The following is a 19469-nucleotide window of genomic DNA, read 5'->3' as shown; positions in this document are numbered from 1 at the left end:
CAGTAGTAACTTTATACAAAAAATATCATTCATCTATAAAATTGAACTGTCAGAGCAAATTAAATCAAATAAAGTGATAAAAAAAATCTGGTGAAAATCTACTTAGTGTAATGATATTATTACGATTGGTTCAAAAATGTATATTTCATTTTCTCATCGAACAACGTTAGTTTCTGAAAATAAATCATACATTGTCATTTATAATATTATTATGTTTTAATAATCTCGTTTTAACTTAAAAATAAAATTAAAATACTTCTTCTTGTCGTAGGTTATTATTTATTAAAGTTATTAAATTAATTTCGTTTATCAGATTTCCTTGAATTACACCGTCTATAGTGTTGTCTTTATGTTGTACCCAATTATACTGATAAAGATTATAAAAGAAATTATATAAAATTTACTCTAAAAAAAATATACGGAAATATTATTTATTTATCCCGATATGAATACGTGGGTTCCTACCCTACTTCAAAACTTTTTTAATATCATCGCCATTGAAATTTTTCGCGTATTGTTGTTCGCATAAATAAACCACACGAGTCACATTGATAAAGCAAAATAAACTCATACTTTTAATGTAAATACAGCAACCCATTCAAAATTGTCAGAACAATAGAACATCATCATCTCAAATTTAATCCAACCGAAATGGCGTAATTACATACTTATTTATTTTTTAAATGGTTTGAATGATATTTTTGAAACATATTATGTATAATATGAACTACTGTATTAGTTACTCTACGGCATCATGCAGTATCTCAGAAAACGGATGATGATAACATTAAAACGTTTACCTAAAGAATTAAAATTAACTTCTTCGTAGAGTTTTTTGATTGCACATTATGTCACGACATGTTTGTATCTGGACATTTAAATAATTTTTATGTCGTCGTCAAATGAACTGTACCAGACATTTGGTTACATTCCGTAACTGCCACACTGAAAACTTGTTTATTTTAGCCGTGTTGTATTATGACAAATAATTATGCATATATTATCATTATTTCGTAAAGCATATTATAATATAATAATTACACGTTATGGGTGTATAATAATACGTTACAATACTCTGGTGATGTTAATATTATAATATTATATGATTTTTAGGATAAATTTTCTTTTTCCGCCGACCACAAGTCCTTAAAATGACGTACCATATGGTTTTGCCGGTTCACGGTGTGAAATAGACCGCATCGCGAAACCACACTACCAAAACTCCAACTGGATGTAACATTAAATTTGGCCCTTCGTATATAATATTATAATATAGGGTATCCTAATTGTCTGGGGAGCTAGAAACCGACTACGACCAGGTGCGCCGAAGACATTTCAACCGCGGCAGACCGAATGAATGCAATTACATTGCAGTCTATATATTATTATAATATATATTCAATAGTTTTAGATTCGTAACTATTCACTGTGGAGATAATACACTCGCTAATAAATTCGCTCAAACCGAAATACTTAGAACTGTTAAACCTAAATGCTTAGTCAATATATGATTATAATAATTATCGGTAATCATCAGCGATCCGCGCGTAAACATGCATATATAATATACGTGCATTTAATATTTGTTTAGAGTAAATATTGTGTAGGTATACCATATAGGTGTTCGTATTGGTTTTCCTAAAAGCGTTTGATCATAATTATTTCACAAAAACTCTCATTATTCTATGACGTAATTTCTTTTAGATTTGGAAAAAGAAATATTTAGAATCAAATTTAGAATGTTTATAGAAGCAAATCACGTTCAAACGTAATAGAAAGTTCCGAACACTGTTCTAGTCCAAAAAAGAAAATACAAACTTAACAGGTATAATACCACGTTCATAAAAGTTCAATTAAAATTATCCAAGCTCCTTGTCACCACTATCGCAACGTTGGCACCCTTGGACCGCGCGCTCGATCTTCTCCTGTACCAGACCTGTGAGTTCTATGTGAACGCTGCACCGTTAGTCTTATTATAGTGTTTTTTTGGTCGACGCATACGTACTTATTACTTTTCACAACCTTTTTCTTGTGCTGGTGTGTAGGGTCCGTCCGTTTCGTTTTCGTCATAATGTTGCTCGCCACATCATTCGGTATAATATGTCGGATTGGTTCTTCGCATCATCTTGTGTTTCGTGTCCGCGGATAGTAGTGCAGACATCCGCGATTCCAATACACTGCAATAAACCGGAGAATTCGATTGTTCTATAATGTGTTTCCATGCTTTTGGGCATTGTCACGAAGACATGCGATGGTTAATTTGTCGAGCCACTTAAAATCGGTTTCAGTCTCAAACTCATGTTATCGACTTAGTATATTATATGTTCGAGAATCATATGGCCGCTCTATAAGCACCTCACCAGTTTTGACGGAGCAAGTAATCAGTTATTGCTCTGATGGTCGCTAGTCTTGCTCCGGCAAACGCTAAAGTATTTTTTTCGTGTTGCAAACCGCGCTTTCAAATTTTGTCGTCGTGGTGCAGTTGTGACATTTGTAGTTGTCGCCGAGAGCAGAAGTATAGCGACCTTCTTATCATCATCATCATCATCATGGAGCCGCTTGCTGCTGTTCTTCAGATATCTGATTCGACCGCAGCACTGGTATACAGGTAATCGTTTAATATTATTATTATTATATATTATCATATTCTATACCGATATCATTATCATTCTTTAAATGTATATATTTTGTATATGACTTAAATATGTTGTCGTTTTTATCATATTATGTATCAAACTCGATAGTAGCTATGTTCTTTACCTTCCGGTAGATTGAGCCATCTATAGGTACACCTAAGGCCAAAACCTGCAATGTATACGATTATTGAACCTGTAATTATTATAAGCCAAGATATCATGGATAAAGTGTATACCTATAGGTACAATAAACAATAATTTAAAAAAAAATTGAATTTGAATTTGAAATTTTTAACCTAGGCTTTTGATTGTGTTATCCATATCAATTATCTGCATGTTCTTAACTTGTTAAACTACGTAAAAAAAAAAAAATAAAATTCTTTATAAGCGCTGCGCAGTGGGCATGGTAGTAGTGTGGCACGCATGCCTATAAATGTAAAAATAAATATTAAACTTTGTAACAGGCTATAACTTTCAAAATAATGGCTTCCGCAAAAAATTCAAACAGTTTCATAATCAGTGTTGAAAAACACGTCATTTTTAAAAGAAAATTTGAAATTCGTAAGGGGCGTAGTAAAATTCATATTTTGTTCTAAATGAATTTATGCGCTTTCGAAAATTATAATTATTATTTATCATACGACAAAGTTATGTTGTTAGGTTGGCACGATAGTGGGACGTTGATGTGTACTACGAATTTGATGCGTGTACGGTGACTATTAAGTCTGAGCGTCATACCTATATATTATTACGTGTATAATAATTTAGAACATAATAATAATAATAATAATAATAATAATAATATTGTACATCCAAATGTACGTTTTGCGCGTTTGACATTTTGTCGTGGTGCAGTGACGTGGAATTCGATGAATACATTAACTCGGGGGGTGGGTGATAAAATAATAAAGTGTGTGTACGCTCGTTAATCGTACAATAAAGTACGCGCGTTAATATGACACGGCGGCGAGGGTTGGCATGTCCACGGGGAGGTTTTCGCTCGGCAAAGTATATATTATCGACTCGTGTATATTATAGCATAGTATTATACTATATATATACAATATACATTGACATGCATATACGTACATATCTACATACATAATATATATACAAATAATATGTCCCAGTAATATCAGTAATGATCGCCTCTCATTGTGTGCACACCATAATATGTATAATATACATGTATTTTATATGTATATATTTTATATAATATATATTATATTGTTATTAAACAGTGACCGAAGTCCGTCTGTCGGCTGGCAACAGCAATTAATGATACAATCACGCACGCACGCACTCACGAGTTTAGTGTACACTGTACATTTGCTCGTGGAGGAAAATTGGAAATTGTGATTAAACCTAAATATAACGACAAGCGTTTTCAAGTTTCGCGCCCGGTCACCGGCGACGAACCACAAATGACGTCTTCCCAATTATCACCGATGATTAATTATTATAATATAGTTCTAGTTTTGTATAGGCATTGTGTTATACAAGTTTATCCGCAGCGTATCTACGTAAAACAATAATTGGCTAATTGTTCGCGTAGCGACTAGGGACTGTCCGTCGCAAAATATGCTAACAATATGAATTCGGTTGACTGTGTGCATATAGGCGTATAGCCACATAGGTTTATCTATTTACCTACTTGTGTATCTATATCATAATAAAATAACCAAAATTGTTCTTATTCGTATTATTATTATTATTATTATGATTATTACATAGTTTAAGTTGAAAATGGGGTGGCCTTTGTTTCCCCCCCTAAATCGTTCCGGAAACTATAATATTATAATATGAAGAAAATTATACACACGAAAAACTACGATCGACCGCACAAACAAACGGTTAAACGGGAAACATATTATTATTATTATTATCATTATATATTATAATATACGTCATGGTATAAAATACACATATTGTACACCCCTTTTGTAAATAATAACGTTTTGGTAGTAACTGAAATTCGGCAGGCACCTATATTGGTTTCATTGGATATAATATAAATTACACTGTATGAAAATTATATTTAAAACAGAAAACATAACCTTATGCTACACTGACACAGGAAGTGAATATTTTACTTGAAGAAATTTAAAAAGAACGTTATTGAAAATTATAGTTTGATATTAATATTGGATCATATATATATATATGGAGTCAACATCAGACAGTGGCGCCGAAGTCCTAAAAATCTAGTAGGGCGAAAAATATTTCAAGAGGCCCAACATCTTAATATCGGAAAAAATGGCATACCGTGGAGAGGAAAATGGTCAATATGAAGCGGCCCTATCTTAAATTTTCAAAATATGTCGGGCCATGGCCCGACCTTAATATAGGGTTCGGCGCCACTGACATCAGACCACTTTTCGTTTTTAAATACCACAAGTTATATATTACTAATTTAACCAAGCTTAGTGTTTTTTACTATTTTTATTGAAACACTTTTTGGTATATTCCAATACCTTAGAAACTTTTTGATAATAATAGAAAAAAAATACCTTTTCTTCTTGTTCCCAATTTGGACCTCTTTCACATTTCACCCCTTTATTCATCTTTGCATCCATAATTATGTTCACACTTCGAAGGAGTTTTTGTACATTACCTCATTCAATTTCTAGATGATAGAATCAATTAGAAAAATAGAAAATTCAAAATACGTATTTATGAATATCAAACTGATACAACTGATAATGTGATAATACCAATAATTATCATCATGGCTTTAGAAGTTAATGTCGGAACTCTTTGCTTATCGTTGAGTCCGATTACAGAGGAAATTTTTGTACTTTTTTGATCCGCTATTTTTGACATCGAATCTGTTCCAAATTTCTGTAATTTACTATCTACCAACTTAATACTTATAGTCTTACCATTTTGGCCATCAAGTAGTGGACGTTAACTGCATCCTAAACTATAGTATACTAAACAGTAAACACCCCTATCAACTATAATATAGGTAAGCCCGAATAATAACAGTTATTAACACCAAAATGTTTGTTTAATTTCTTTATACTGGTGTTTAAATATCCGAATATATGCAGCACTGAAAACCCTAAACCCGAATAAATCATTCGGGTACTAAACACGCTGGATTTTTGATTTAAATTACAATAATAATAAATTATTATATTTAATTTTCGTTAGCTGCTAAGATATTTTTAATTTTATACTTAACCTTAATATAGTTCTGTCCGAGGCGTCTAATAAAATAGAGGTGAAAAACTCGACTAAATTGTCTTATCTATGCGAGCAAATTAATTAACGTTGTTAGATAAGGAAGAGTCCCGACCTTATCTTCTAAGGCCGTGATTATCATAAACATTCTTGATAAGCATGGAAAACTAAATTAATTTTGAGGAAAAACAATCTTTAAGTAATACCTTAATATTTAAGTGTTGCCTAACTACGGTTTACTTAAATTTCAACTATGCAACCAAAATTTAAGTGTCAGTTACGTATCACCTAAGTGTCCCGTAATTATGTATTAGTATTACCTAAGTGATTTAAGGAACCTTTAGTGTCGCATTATTCATAAAGCCCAGTATTTTTTTACATTTTATTTTACATTTTTCTTGAATTATTAAATATAATATAATACATTGATTAAATAAATATAAACAAAATCATTGAAAAAATATACGGTTATTTTAGTAAATTAACGGTGTTTTTTCCTGAAATCAAATAGATTTATAATACCTGTTGTCTACATAATATTCTAACTGGACATTACCTAATTGTATACTCTAGAAATATTACTAGAAATGTATTTAAATTATCATAATATGTTATGTTTAATGCCCCATTAAATTATTTTAGTTGTTTATGATTTATAAATTAAATACTGTACATCTAAACCTATATTTTGCATACTTTACATAAAATCATTTATACTTTGTTACAAAATCTAGTTTAATGTACAAAATTGGCGTTGTATTATTGCGTTAAAAATTTAAGCTCGTTTTATTTCATGTAGTACAGTGGTTCTCAACCTGTGGTACGCGTACCACTAGTGGTACGCGGAAAGCTCATAGGTGGTACGTGAAGAATATCTACCTTTATAAAAAATTAATTTATTAACAAAATTCTATACACATTACATAAACGTATATATTATTAATAAGCGAAAAAATTGTCAGGTGGTACGTAAAAATTTTCAAATTGTGTAGGTGGTACGTGACTTTAAAAAGGTTGAGAACCGCTGATGTAGTACATTAAATTTTATTTGACGGCTTAAGCATTGAACGCGTGCGTACAATTTTAGTTATGTTATTCAACTAGATAAAATATACTTATATGGGTACTTTGGCCCAAATAATGTTGTATTGTTCATAGTAAACTTGTGTTAATACTACGCATAATATAGTTTTCATTTCTCCTGAAAATAATTAATTGCATGCCAGTAGGTACCTACCTATAAAATATTAGTTAGGTGTTACAACACAGAAAAACGATTGTAAGCCAATATGGTGTTTGTTTACTACGGATTGTTGTGAATACGGTATAAACAAACCAACGTTTGCATTTTCCATAGATGATATATACAAAATTATTAAATTATTAACCCCGCAAGGGACGCCGTCATGTGATATAAATTAATTCATAACCACTAAATACAATACATATATTCATGCGGTCCTACTACCTATACCTACGTCAGAAGTATAATACAATATTATTTTAATTTACGCATTTTTAACCTTACAGTACATATACTTGTTGTAAAATATTATATTTACAGATTGTATAGTAAAAAAATTATATAAAAAAAAAAATTCACACACGATGATTATTTTTTATTCACTAAAACGACCCGACGACGAAATTTAGTCAGGATTTATAATAATTATAGTTTGGGTTTATTGTTGTTAGAATAATCGAATCATATTTTACGTAGTCAGATATAAAATACGAATATAATAATATTTAATACAAAACACGGTTTTTTTTTTGCCTAAAAAACAACTACCTAGTACATTTCTCGAAGTAAATTGATTATGGTCAATAATGTGTCAATATTTTGTAAATATATTGAAAATGTATTAATTTTTTTTTTATGAATTTATCAAATTTATTAGCCAAAATTGGATTTCAGCTTATAATATATATTAAAGAATTATTAGCGAATTCTAATAATTAATTTGAAATTAATTAACAATATTATGTTAAAAGTTAGAAGTTATTAGAACATTATTTGTATCGATCAGTTAACTATAATATTATAGTGATGGAGTCAACTTTACAGACACATTTCCTCGTCCGCTTCATATAATATCTACGACTTTCATTCGCGTAATCTATATAACCTAACGAGAAATAAAATAAAATAGTATTACTACGTCGTTCCGCGAGTCGCAACCGATAACAGAGTCGTAAAAATGTGGTATACCATCGCACAGAGTGTATATATATAATATATTATAATACTTATATTGTTATTATGATATAGTTGCATCGGCGCATCGCACTATCTGTCGCACGTTTAAACGGCGGGTGTGCGTATAATCGGTCTGCGAGCTCGTGTGACGGTCACATGCAGTCGTGCTTTGTTGTGTTATCTGAACCACTGGCGCCGGGCGTGGTGGAAAAAAAAGTAAAAAGGAAAATCCGAAGCCGCTTTCGGATATCGAGACGACGAGCACCCGTTATCGTGGTTGGGGTGAAAAAAAGTCTAACGCCTCTCGCTCGGTTATCTGGCGCTTGGGCGCATGAAAGAAAAATAACCTAAGCTAACCGAAAAATAATACTGCTCCGGGACGTAAATAACTAAATCCCTCTGCGGAGTGGTTTTCTTCTCGCGCGTAACGACTTTCCCACCCTACCTCCTACCTGTCTCTTTTTTTATATAAATAAATACAATACATATACCTATATAACTTGTATACATGTAAACGCGTGCGCGTATCTCTTTCGTTCGGGGGTCGGTGGAGGGGAGAGGTTTAAACTCATTTATTTGCAGCTCCGGCGAACGCGCTTGCGGTATTTGCTGCTGCAGTATCCTTCGCAGACGACGTTAAGGTCCCCGACTAACAAAAACCTATAGCACGGCGTGGTTATTAGAGAAAAATGTTTGCGTGTGAGGGTAAATAATAAATACTGTGTAAAACGACTGCATCCTTCGGCGGCGGGCGAAATCATTTTTTGCTTTCACCCTTTACACCCCCGCATCGAGACCGCTTGCCCGTTTTTATATTTTATAACATAATGCTATATTCTACATTTCTACGGAAGACAAAAAAAAAATATATATATATATATATAACACTGCAGGGCCGGATATTAAAACCCGTGTACATTATTTTCATATATGCGAAATGTACTTGCGCAGGTATATTATATAACAAGACGATTTTTTCGCCCTGGTATGCGAACAGAGTTGATATTATGTCGCGTCGTTACAGTAGCAATAACAAGCCAAATCAATCGCATCACGCTACACATTCGAATCACAACCCACGTTCTACGTACATATATTGGGGCTGTGACAACATATATGCGATTTCAGTGAGTTGTAAACATCGACGGAAAACTATAAACAGATATTACACCGAAACATTTATAAGCGCATTAATGCCACGAGTGAATATTACAATACTTTTCAGATACATTTTTTTATACCTATAACTGCAGGAAGACGATTCTCTAAATAGCATACACACTATACATCGTTATCATGAAAATTATTTACATTTTGAAATAAACATTTTTTATTGTAACGTATATTTTTTTAAATTTATACAGTTTTCTGAAAAATGTAGGTATATTTATTGTGTATTATGTTTAAAACCCAAATTTTTATCACGTGCCTAGTTATATAATAGGCTTTACCTATTTATAATTAGTTATAAGGTATTTAAGGTTTTTGCTGTACTGAGCTAAGTGATATAGGTATGGTTAACAACTACTTACAAGAAAAGTATAATAACTAATTTGTTATATTCAATTATTACAAATCAAAGTTTTCAGAACAATATCCAACTTAGAAATTATATGAAACATAAAACAAACGTATTTGATAAATTTAAAACATTATGATTTATGAAGTATCAAATATTACAAAATATATATTTTTTAAATTCTTGAATAATAATTACTAAATACGTATTACGGAAACAAATATTTCAAATTTTTTTTAATAATTTTCGAGAATATGAATGTAAGCCTATAAAATAATCACCCAGTTAAATACTCCTAAAATGCATTTTACAATAAATACCACCCACAAAATCATTATCACATCAAAGTCATAAAAATAATATCCTCATAAAGTGACATAATATGTTTGGGAGTATTTGTGGACTTTCTTAAAGATGATGCTAACAAAATACCATAAAAGTCAAAGTATTTTAACTTTGGAGCGATAAATTATTAAATATTATTGATTTTATTCGTATAATGGTTATATGTTATTATTATTATTATTTTTTAAGTGAGCTGAACATAAATAACACTTTTAAAACAACATCGTTAATAAGTTTTTGCTTTTTTTGAATCATACAAAAAAAACCTAAAGGCACAGATAAGTCGCATTGGCTACCGACCATCTTCACAAATTTCAGAAAAAGTTTTAAAATATAAATATATTAAGTCATCGTTATACTTATACACATAATTATATAAATATATTTCCTTTAGCGGCTTTAGCTTAAAAGCTATATTTGATATCTTATCATTATTTTTGCAATATCTTTAACTACTATTATATTATATTATTTATTATACTATAAATATTCAAATCTAGTTGTGATGATATTTGTTAATGTTATATTTCAGGTACATCAGTTAATATATATGTTACCCTTTGTCGTATTATAGAATTAATTTCATTACAGTATTAGCATTTACCTATCACATATTATAATAATACACGTCCTTGTCTACTGAAAAGGATTATAATATAAAAGGCACAATATTAATATGACTTAAAATAGGAGATGACCTAATTTCTTGTATGAGTTCAATTAACCTACTTTTTTAAATAATTATATTATGCTGTATAACCTTTATAAAGTACTAATCACAATTTCTAAATTTAAAATTAAAAAAACCTTCCTTTAAAGCCAAAGCAAGTTGAAATGTACCCTTTCAGTTAAAAGTTATAGAACTTAAAAGTTCTTACAATACGTCACTAAATAAAAAAAACCCACTGATAATTTCTGTCTTGTCATTCGTCCGTCTCGCAATCTCGCATTCGCACTCGATTTTCTTCTCAGCTGTTAAAAATACACTGACATATAAAATAAACGTCAGGAAATTGAAATGATTATCTTTGTACGTAACGTCAGTGCATCAAAAACAGTTTTACTGGTTTCAGACAATTTAATAAATTGAAAAATTAAAAATTAAATTAATTCAATCAATCATTACTGTTGTCTGTCGTTTATAACGAAAATCGATTTACAGTGTTTAATATAACAATAATATCAGAAGACAATCTGGAAGAAGCCCTAAGTCCCCAGCCAAGCAACATTGAAAAATTAATCAGTTATTTAAAACAAACTAATCTATATCAAATTATTTAACCTAGATATATCTCAATCCTTTTTTGTTCATATTATTATCTTTGTTTTGTATATATTATTGTTAATGATTCATTCTTGTGTAAAAAAATATTAATGTTAAAGGCCAATAACCTTTGTTGTTGAGGCTCATTTAAAAAAAAAAAAAAAAGCGGGTAAGTGGGTATCGCTCTGCTGTACATTAGGGGGTGGAGTGGACCTCTGACTAGGGTAGGTTAAATTTGAATGCAAAGATACTAGATAGGTATCATTGTATACGAAAAACGATTCTGAACGGAGATGGTTTATCTGTCTAGGGTATATTATAGATTATTAAAAATTTTCAAATATTAGATTTAAAAAGAAAATTTTTTATGAATTTCTAGCTTAAAATAATTTGCGAATTTTCGTGATTTTTACGTATGTTGTCAAAATTAAAATTTAAATGCTTGTAAAAAAAAATTGTGACTATGTATTTCTTTTATTTTGCAACTGCTATTGTAAAAATATGTTAGTAGCCTTGTATTAAATTTTCAAATCTTAGAATTAAAAATACAAACTTTTATGAATTTCTATTTAAGATAATTTGAACATTGCCGTAATTTTTACGTATTTAGTCAAAATTTCAACTTTAAATGCTTGTAAAAAAAAAGTGACTATGCATTTCTTTTATTTTTCAACTGCTATTGTAAAAATATGTTAGGAGCCTTGTATTTAATTTTCAAATCTTTGATCTAAATAGAAAAACTTTTATGAATTTCTATCTAAGGTAATTTGAAAATTGCCGTAATTTTTACGTATTAAGTCAATATTTGAACTTCAAATGCTAATAAAAAAAATTTTGCCCATGTATTTTTATAATTTTTTAATCACTATAAGAATAACTTATGAGAAACTTTGTATTAAATTTTCAAGTATTTTGATAGAGCCAAAAAAATTTTATCAACACTTCAAAAGAAAATTTTCAGAAAAATTGAAAATTTCAGTTGTCTATAAATATCTCAAAAAAAGTCAAAATAATTTGAAAATTTAATCATGTAAAGAAAATGCCAATCTAAATAACTGGTAAAATTTTCAAGTATCTATAAATTATATTTTTTGAATTATAACAAATATTTAAAATCGTTTGAGGATAATTCGTTATCGTTACGCTATTTCGTAAAAATTTAAAATTCAAACGCACTTAAAATTTTTCCTATAATGATGCTTCGAGTTTTCTCTATAGCTACTTGAAGGAAAACTAATAGAAAACTTAGTGTTGTATTTTCAATCCTTAGTTATAAACAGTAATGACAGTAAAACAGTATAACAGTAATGTTATAAATAGTAATTTTATGATTTTTCAACTTCAAAATTACTTGCAAATTTTCGCGTTTTCGACAGATTTCGTAAAAATTTGAAATTTAAACGCTTATAAAAAAAAATTGTGACCTACGATTTTTAATTTTTTTTAGCAACAATAAGAACAACTCATAAGGAACCTTTTATTAAAATTTCAAGTTTTTTTGGTCGTCCAACATTTTTTTACCGGCACTTCAAAAAAAATTCTCAAAAAAATTGAAAATTTCAGTGGCCTATAAATAACTCAAAAAAAGTCAAATTAAACTGTATATAGATAACACTAACATACACATTTGGTGAAAATTTCAAGTATTTACAGTGAGTAGCTTTTGAATTACAACCATATAAAAAAATCGATGTGGTCGAAAACTGGTTTTGCGTAAAAATTCCCGTTTTTCTGTCATTTTTGTTTTGTTTTTCTCGATTTTTTTGAAAACTGTTGGAAAATGTTTACTTTTGACCTCTATAATGCACCAAGGATATTCACTTTTACATCGGAAACCACCCATAAAGTTTGAAATTGAAGCATTTTTTCGACTAGTTCTGCTGTACATAGACACAAAAACAATAAATAACACACACATCATTGTAAAATCAATACATTCATCACTTCGTTCAGAATCTAAAAAATAATATCATGTCATAATATTGTGGTACATTATAAATTACGGTCGGGTCGGCGGTATAATTAATACTGTTATGGGCGAACTGTGAAGCAAGTCTATTCAATGTGGACATATTTAAATTTTAAAGTGATACGATCGACATGGGGTGTCGCGATTTCCCTGGATTTGTCCCGAGACTATGACATTTACGTAGTTGATAAGGTCGGGTTGATGGGTTGATATTGTTTCAGCGTATTATATAAAGCTGTAGGATTAACTGCATGTAATATGTATATTATAGATATTATATTATCATGTTAAAGTACAAATAATATTATGGTGTTCGTGACAATAATGAGCTTCAACCTAAATAATAATATAATATCAATAATAGGTACACCAATACTTTATTATATTATGTTATAATGTGTTTATAATTATTATAAACAACAAAACGGATTTAAGTTGACTTTTCCAGGTAACGGGTTATTTTCATTCGAGTCAAGGATTTTAGATGTCATAAAATTCGGGGGACAAAACGGTTTATTAAAAATTGCTTCATTGTCGAACCCTATACAATATTGCATAAGCAAAGAAAAATTACCACTATATCGGTGTAGCAAAATATTTAATTACATAGTTAGGTATTAAACGATTTTTTGTAGAAAAAAATAACTATTGAGATACAATCCATACTTAAAAACTGCCTAAAACACGGTAATATAGTGAAAGATAGATACAGCAAAAGTTATGACCGTATGGCCCATCCTGGGCCTGAGTGGTCTATATGTTTAATCAGGCCTTTAATTTCTGCCATTTTTTGATTTAAAACTAAAGAATTATTAACAATATTTATGGATAAAATAAATGTATTTTTTTTGTTAGTTTATGTCGAAGATAAATAAGAATAGGTAGAAATTTTAAAAAATGTATAGAAAGCATACAGTTACCTACCAATATATTATGTAGATATGTATATTATAAGTGCATATCACATTTGATCAAAACAATATCAATCAGTGTGGCTTCGATTCTCCCAAAGCTTTTCAACGTTGGTACAAGTTACGAAAAGTATCGGGGATAGGTAGTAGGTACCTAATAATATTTCTATTGAATATTCAGTTAAAATGTTTCAATCTTCTCGTATTGATTTAGCTACCTTATAGTCATTGTGACGATAAGATATGATATTCGTAATGATTTTATTATTTTGCAAATTATTCAGTTAATACGATAAGCGTTAGAAATCTATAAATTCTACGAATTCGGGTAATGGCAATTTTAGCTCTCAAAAGTATCATGTGTGGTAATTTGCATTTGTATAATATTTATGATTGTAAATTCAGAATTGAAAATTAAGCTAAACGGTAACTGAAACAGTGTGGTCGTACAAAAATATACGTGGTTTCCATATTTGTAAGCGACTCCCGTGGGAAAATTATTTGCGACCATTACGTAGTGGAAAAGTTTTCATTAGCTAAAAACGAAGTGCACACTGTACAGTGCGAATATAAATAACGACATTAATAGTTATACGCACCGTTACTATAATAATAATAATATAATGTGAATGAGCAAAATTTTTTCTTCTGTTTCGAGTTATGAATTATCGCCAACAACCCTACGCCACCGGGAGGAGAATAATAATAAAAAAGCTAAAACGAAAAGGAAAACATTATTATCAATATTTTATATACATCCTACATGTATAATATTATAATGTATGGCTCACCACGAAAATCCATTTAGGATTTTCGCACCCCATTGACCTCGTCGCGCATGTATTCCACACCGGCACGGCGTCAACATCATTTGGATATTTTGACATATTGCTTACAGGGGCGCGAAAAAAAATCAAAAACGCGTTACCCTTATAAGCGCGTATAATATTATAATATAATGATATAATGCGCGCCCAGTGTTATAGTATTATTTTATTACCCGCGTGTCCGCGGGTTAACCTTAAAATTTCACTCACCGTTAATGTTATTTCTTTTAGTACTCTCGCCTTTTTATATGTACGTAAATAACATTATTTTTTTTTTCAAACGACTTACCGACCCCTTGTCCGCAAATGCACTTACCGTGTTGACTGCGTTCCTCCTCCGCGGCCGGTCCCGAGTGACGACGTAGTATTATCAAGGCGTGCTGAAATTCTCAACGGACACCGTGTGTCATTATATTATTTTATGTGCACTGTACTCTGTTATTGTCGTAATGAAACGAAAGTTATACCGATTAATCATATCCGAAACAAATCACTGGTATGACGACTGATGCGCGTCTTATTTCAATTCAATCGGTGCATGAATGTTTTGCGAGCCGTACCTTATTATACGTGTTGAGTGTTTTCATATTTCAATATTGTTTATAAAATTTTTTTCGCTCTCGTGAATCGTACGTGTAAACCTTTACAAACAGTAGTGATATTCCGATAAGAAAAATAACGACCTATAGTTAACTAGTAGAATCAATAAAATAATAATAATTAGAACCTTGAATGTTTTTTGTTAGTAGAGAATGAGTGTTTTGATATTTCTTAAACATTTGCGACATTTTCACGCAAAACAATGCCGATAAAAAGTGATAAGTCACATTCAAATCAAATGCTGGCGTGCGTCTTATTTCTATTATTTCTATTAGACCGGAGTCACTTTATTTCACGTTTTGTGTGTTATTATAATATATTTATATGCGCGTTGCGTGTTTTTATGTATAATAAGTATTTCTCTATGATTGTTTATGAATTATTTTCGTGCTCACAATCGTATGCGATAAACCTTAACTAACAGTTGTGATATCCTGATAAGAAAACAACGACGAGAAGACGTTGACTAGTAGGAAATCAAATAAAAAAAACAAAAACAAAAACAAAAACAAATTGGAACCTTGAAAGTTAGTCTTGAATAGAAAATGTTTGTTTCCATATTTATTTTAACGCTGTATTATTATTATTATTATTATTATTATTATTATTATTATTCGTTCAAAATGAGATTCACGAACAATGAAAAAAATAGCAATTAACTAATTAATAAAGGTTAATGGTTAATGACCAAGATAATTTAAGTTATCCAATTAAAAGTAGGTACGACAATAAAGGATCAATTAAGCAATTATATGACTGCAATATATTTTTACAATCGATTAATTTATAAAAGGGCGAACTGATCAAAACGTAATTAACTCATTAAAGCACATTTGATGTACATACCTACGTTGCGAGTGGGCTGCATGTAGTTACTAGTTATATATAATAATTGCGACGTAATCCATCGATGTCGGGTGGCTGATGAATGATAATATATAGGTATGATACGTTATTGCTGTTAGGTTCTAATCACAGAGTACTAACTCAATGGCTCTAATAGTCTAATCTATTGGCGTAATTCCATTAAATTTCAGTAGGTGCCAAACTTTTATTGATCCAATAATTGTAATAAAAAATTAAGTCATATTTAAAGCTAATCGCTTTGCTTGCATTTACTCTAGGTATCTTTTTATATTTGATTACAGTATAATATAAACATTAAACATAAATAACAAAATCTATATATATCTAAACACTGTGGTGTATAGATACCATCATATTATGTTATACATATAAAATTATAATATTTATATGAAATGAATTACCTATAGTGATGATAATATCATTTTTAAATAATTTTATAAAAATTTCGACAAATCAATGAAATATAGTATATTGTATTTTAAATTTTAATAGGTATAAAGTTCAGCATCTGCTGTAGGTGAAAATCATATCTTTGCCTCTGCTATACATAATACTAAGGTGCGCCGTCGTGCACCCCCATAATTGCGTCACTGGTCTAATCCAACTGATAGTTGTGCGACCCGCTATGGTTTATTCATAATTTTATTAAGTTTGGTAAATGAAACCGCAATTCCGTCAAATTAAATTTATATGAGTTGGTCGTTGGTGGATCGATTTGTGTCAGACTGAAAATCTTCGATTCGCGACTGTTGTGCGAATGAATCTTATCCACTCACATACTACATATTATAGTCATATTGATTTACGATAAGTTAGGAGAAAATAAGTTATATACATGCAAATTTTTCATCCAGGAAAATAGGCTGGAATATACTACAACATGAAATCGTTATAAATTATAATATATCGCGTGTGTGTTCGTCCAGTTTTGCCACGAATATCCGTCAAAGGGTTGTGCAGAGTTGCTGACAGGCACATGGGGGGTTCGCAGGGGTGGCGCCGAGTGTGATTTTCTTTTCCGCTTCAAGTTATCACTCGCGAAATTTCAGTAGAACCTCCGCCGAAAGCGATCGCATAATATTATATTTACTTAGCAGTCGACGGCGCGGCGGCACGTCGTTACTGGCGACGGACGGCCGGCCGCCGGCGTTGGCGTTTGCTTACAAATTATTATCATTATCATTACTATTATACTTTCGTGTCCGGTGTAGGCGGTGGATCGGGAAAGACAAAACGGCGGCCTTTTTGTCGGGCAAAAACCGTCGACTGATTGATGATCTCAACGAGACGCCCGTGACCGATAAATCATCCCGTGCGATGTTGTTGGTAGCATACGCGACCACGTGTTCGGCGTTTCGATTTCCGTCGAAGTTTTCGACACGAATTCAAGATCTCGCAGAGTACCAAACGATGTGATTTGCCGAAACAACCGCATCACGATAATAATAATTAATAACATTATACGAGTATCTCGTAACACACCATTAATCGGCTGTGGAACGCGTCTTTAATGAATATCGCCGCAACGATCATTGATATATTATTTTTGACACAAACATGAAGAGGAGGTTATAATACGGATTAATACGGATTATGTATACCATTATCGTCAATAGCCATCGATAAGCATAAAATCTACATGAACTCCAAAGAGAATTCGACTGCATTCGCTTGCGTTTTTTGGTATCCACAATAAATTCGTTCTATATGCATCTAGACGGATATCGTTATCATATAACCATTAGTAATTCACCATCACTGATGTTTGTCTCAATTTTTACTCGTATAATTTATATCTTCAATCATCATGATTTGTTTAAAAAAATATTCGATATCGAATTGTAGCATAATTATAATATTTTTGTGAGTGAAGACAATATTCGAATATTATTTTATTTTATTATTTTATTAAATATTGTACTTTAATAATGATAATTTAAAAACATATAATTTCCAAACAATCCATACGAATCATACAATTTATTATAAATTACCATAGTACAAACACATAATATATGTATAAATAAAATTTTGTGGATGTTAAATGTTATTTTGACACTGCTGATCTCTTGTTTTCTGCAAAATATGTATATTGAACGCAATAAAATAATAAAAATATGAACTTTTTCACACTTAAGAATTTACAATTTAATATAAGTGAGAGCCTTGTAGTGGGAGCTTCAATATTGATCTATACTATTCTCCTATAGTCTAGAATGTAAATAATATATATTAATATATAGTAATAATGACAATTTATTATTTTCATGCAAAATATTTAGACATTTGGCTTGTTTAGTCAAGTGTTGTTAGAACGTTATATGTATAGAATATATTATATTGGTTACGATATACTGCGTTTGGTAGTAATAATTACTTTAAATATTAATGTAATATGTAAAATGTAAATATACTAATAGCTAATGTACTGTTACATCCAATGGCCATAGACGCCGCGGATAGTTGTTTAATAATAAAAAAAAAAAAATTACTTTAATAGTAGGTACTAATTTAAAAACCACGAAACCACTCGTGACATCTAAACGACTAACATAACGAAATGTCTTGCTTAAACAATGCAAAAAAATATTCTTTATTTATATATATTATTCAATATAAATCATTATTCACGTCGCACTGTGCCACTAGGCAGCCAAAGTATCCTGAATCCTGACCCGTACTCGTGCTCTTAACATGTAAATGCCATATCGCGACAATCCGATCTGCACATCGATCACATCAATCTTATCTATACTCGTTAGTGGTATATATTATAATACCGCGTTTGCATATTATATCGGGTCCCGCGTACTATAGTGGTGCACCCATAACCGTATATAATATAATTTATAAATAATAATACATACATACATGCATGCGTTATATTGTGGCTGCTAACCACCGTGGCCGTCGGAATTTCGCATCACAATAATTTAAACAATATACTATATATATACGTATCCGAAGCGAATCGTGCAGAGCCGCGTCACTCTGTCGTCCTGCAGAAGCCGTTGCTGACAACGAAACGTCCGTCCAATTGTCCTTTCACACCATCTTAGGTTTATTGTCCGTATTCTTAGATTATAATATACACCTATATGTATAGGTGTTATTATTCTCCTATCATTGTGCGCGCACTCATGCA

At 30.7% G+C, this 19469-nt stretch overlaps 1 protein-coding gene across 1 annotated transcript in view; it reads left to right on the top strand.

Annotated features, from left to right (window-relative positions):
• The first annotated feature begins 2000 nt into the window (after positions 1–2000).
• LOC149055417 (uncharacterized) overlaps positions 2001–19469 on the top strand; it is a 76220-nt gene continuing 58751 nt past the window's right edge. The window contains exon 1 of the mRNA XM_089229279.1: positions 2001–2608. Coding sequence (XP_089085405.1) covers positions 2397–2608 — 212 coding nt within the window. The 5' untranslated portion in view covers positions 2001–2396. The remainder of the gene's footprint in view (positions 2609–19469) is intronic.

The sequence above is a fragment of the Diuraphis noxia genome, unplaced genomic scaffold (genome assembly GCF_037042655.1).
Source record: "Diuraphis noxia isolate RWA-SAM2 unplaced genomic scaffold, SU_Dnox_SAM2 contig0005, whole genome shotgun sequence".
Classification (NCBI taxonomy): Eukaryota; Metazoa; Arthropoda; class Insecta; order Hemiptera; family Aphididae; genus Diuraphis; species Diuraphis noxia.
The sequence above is the reverse complement of the archived record's forward strand: the minus strand, read 5'-3'. Positions and strand labels throughout refer to the sequence as shown.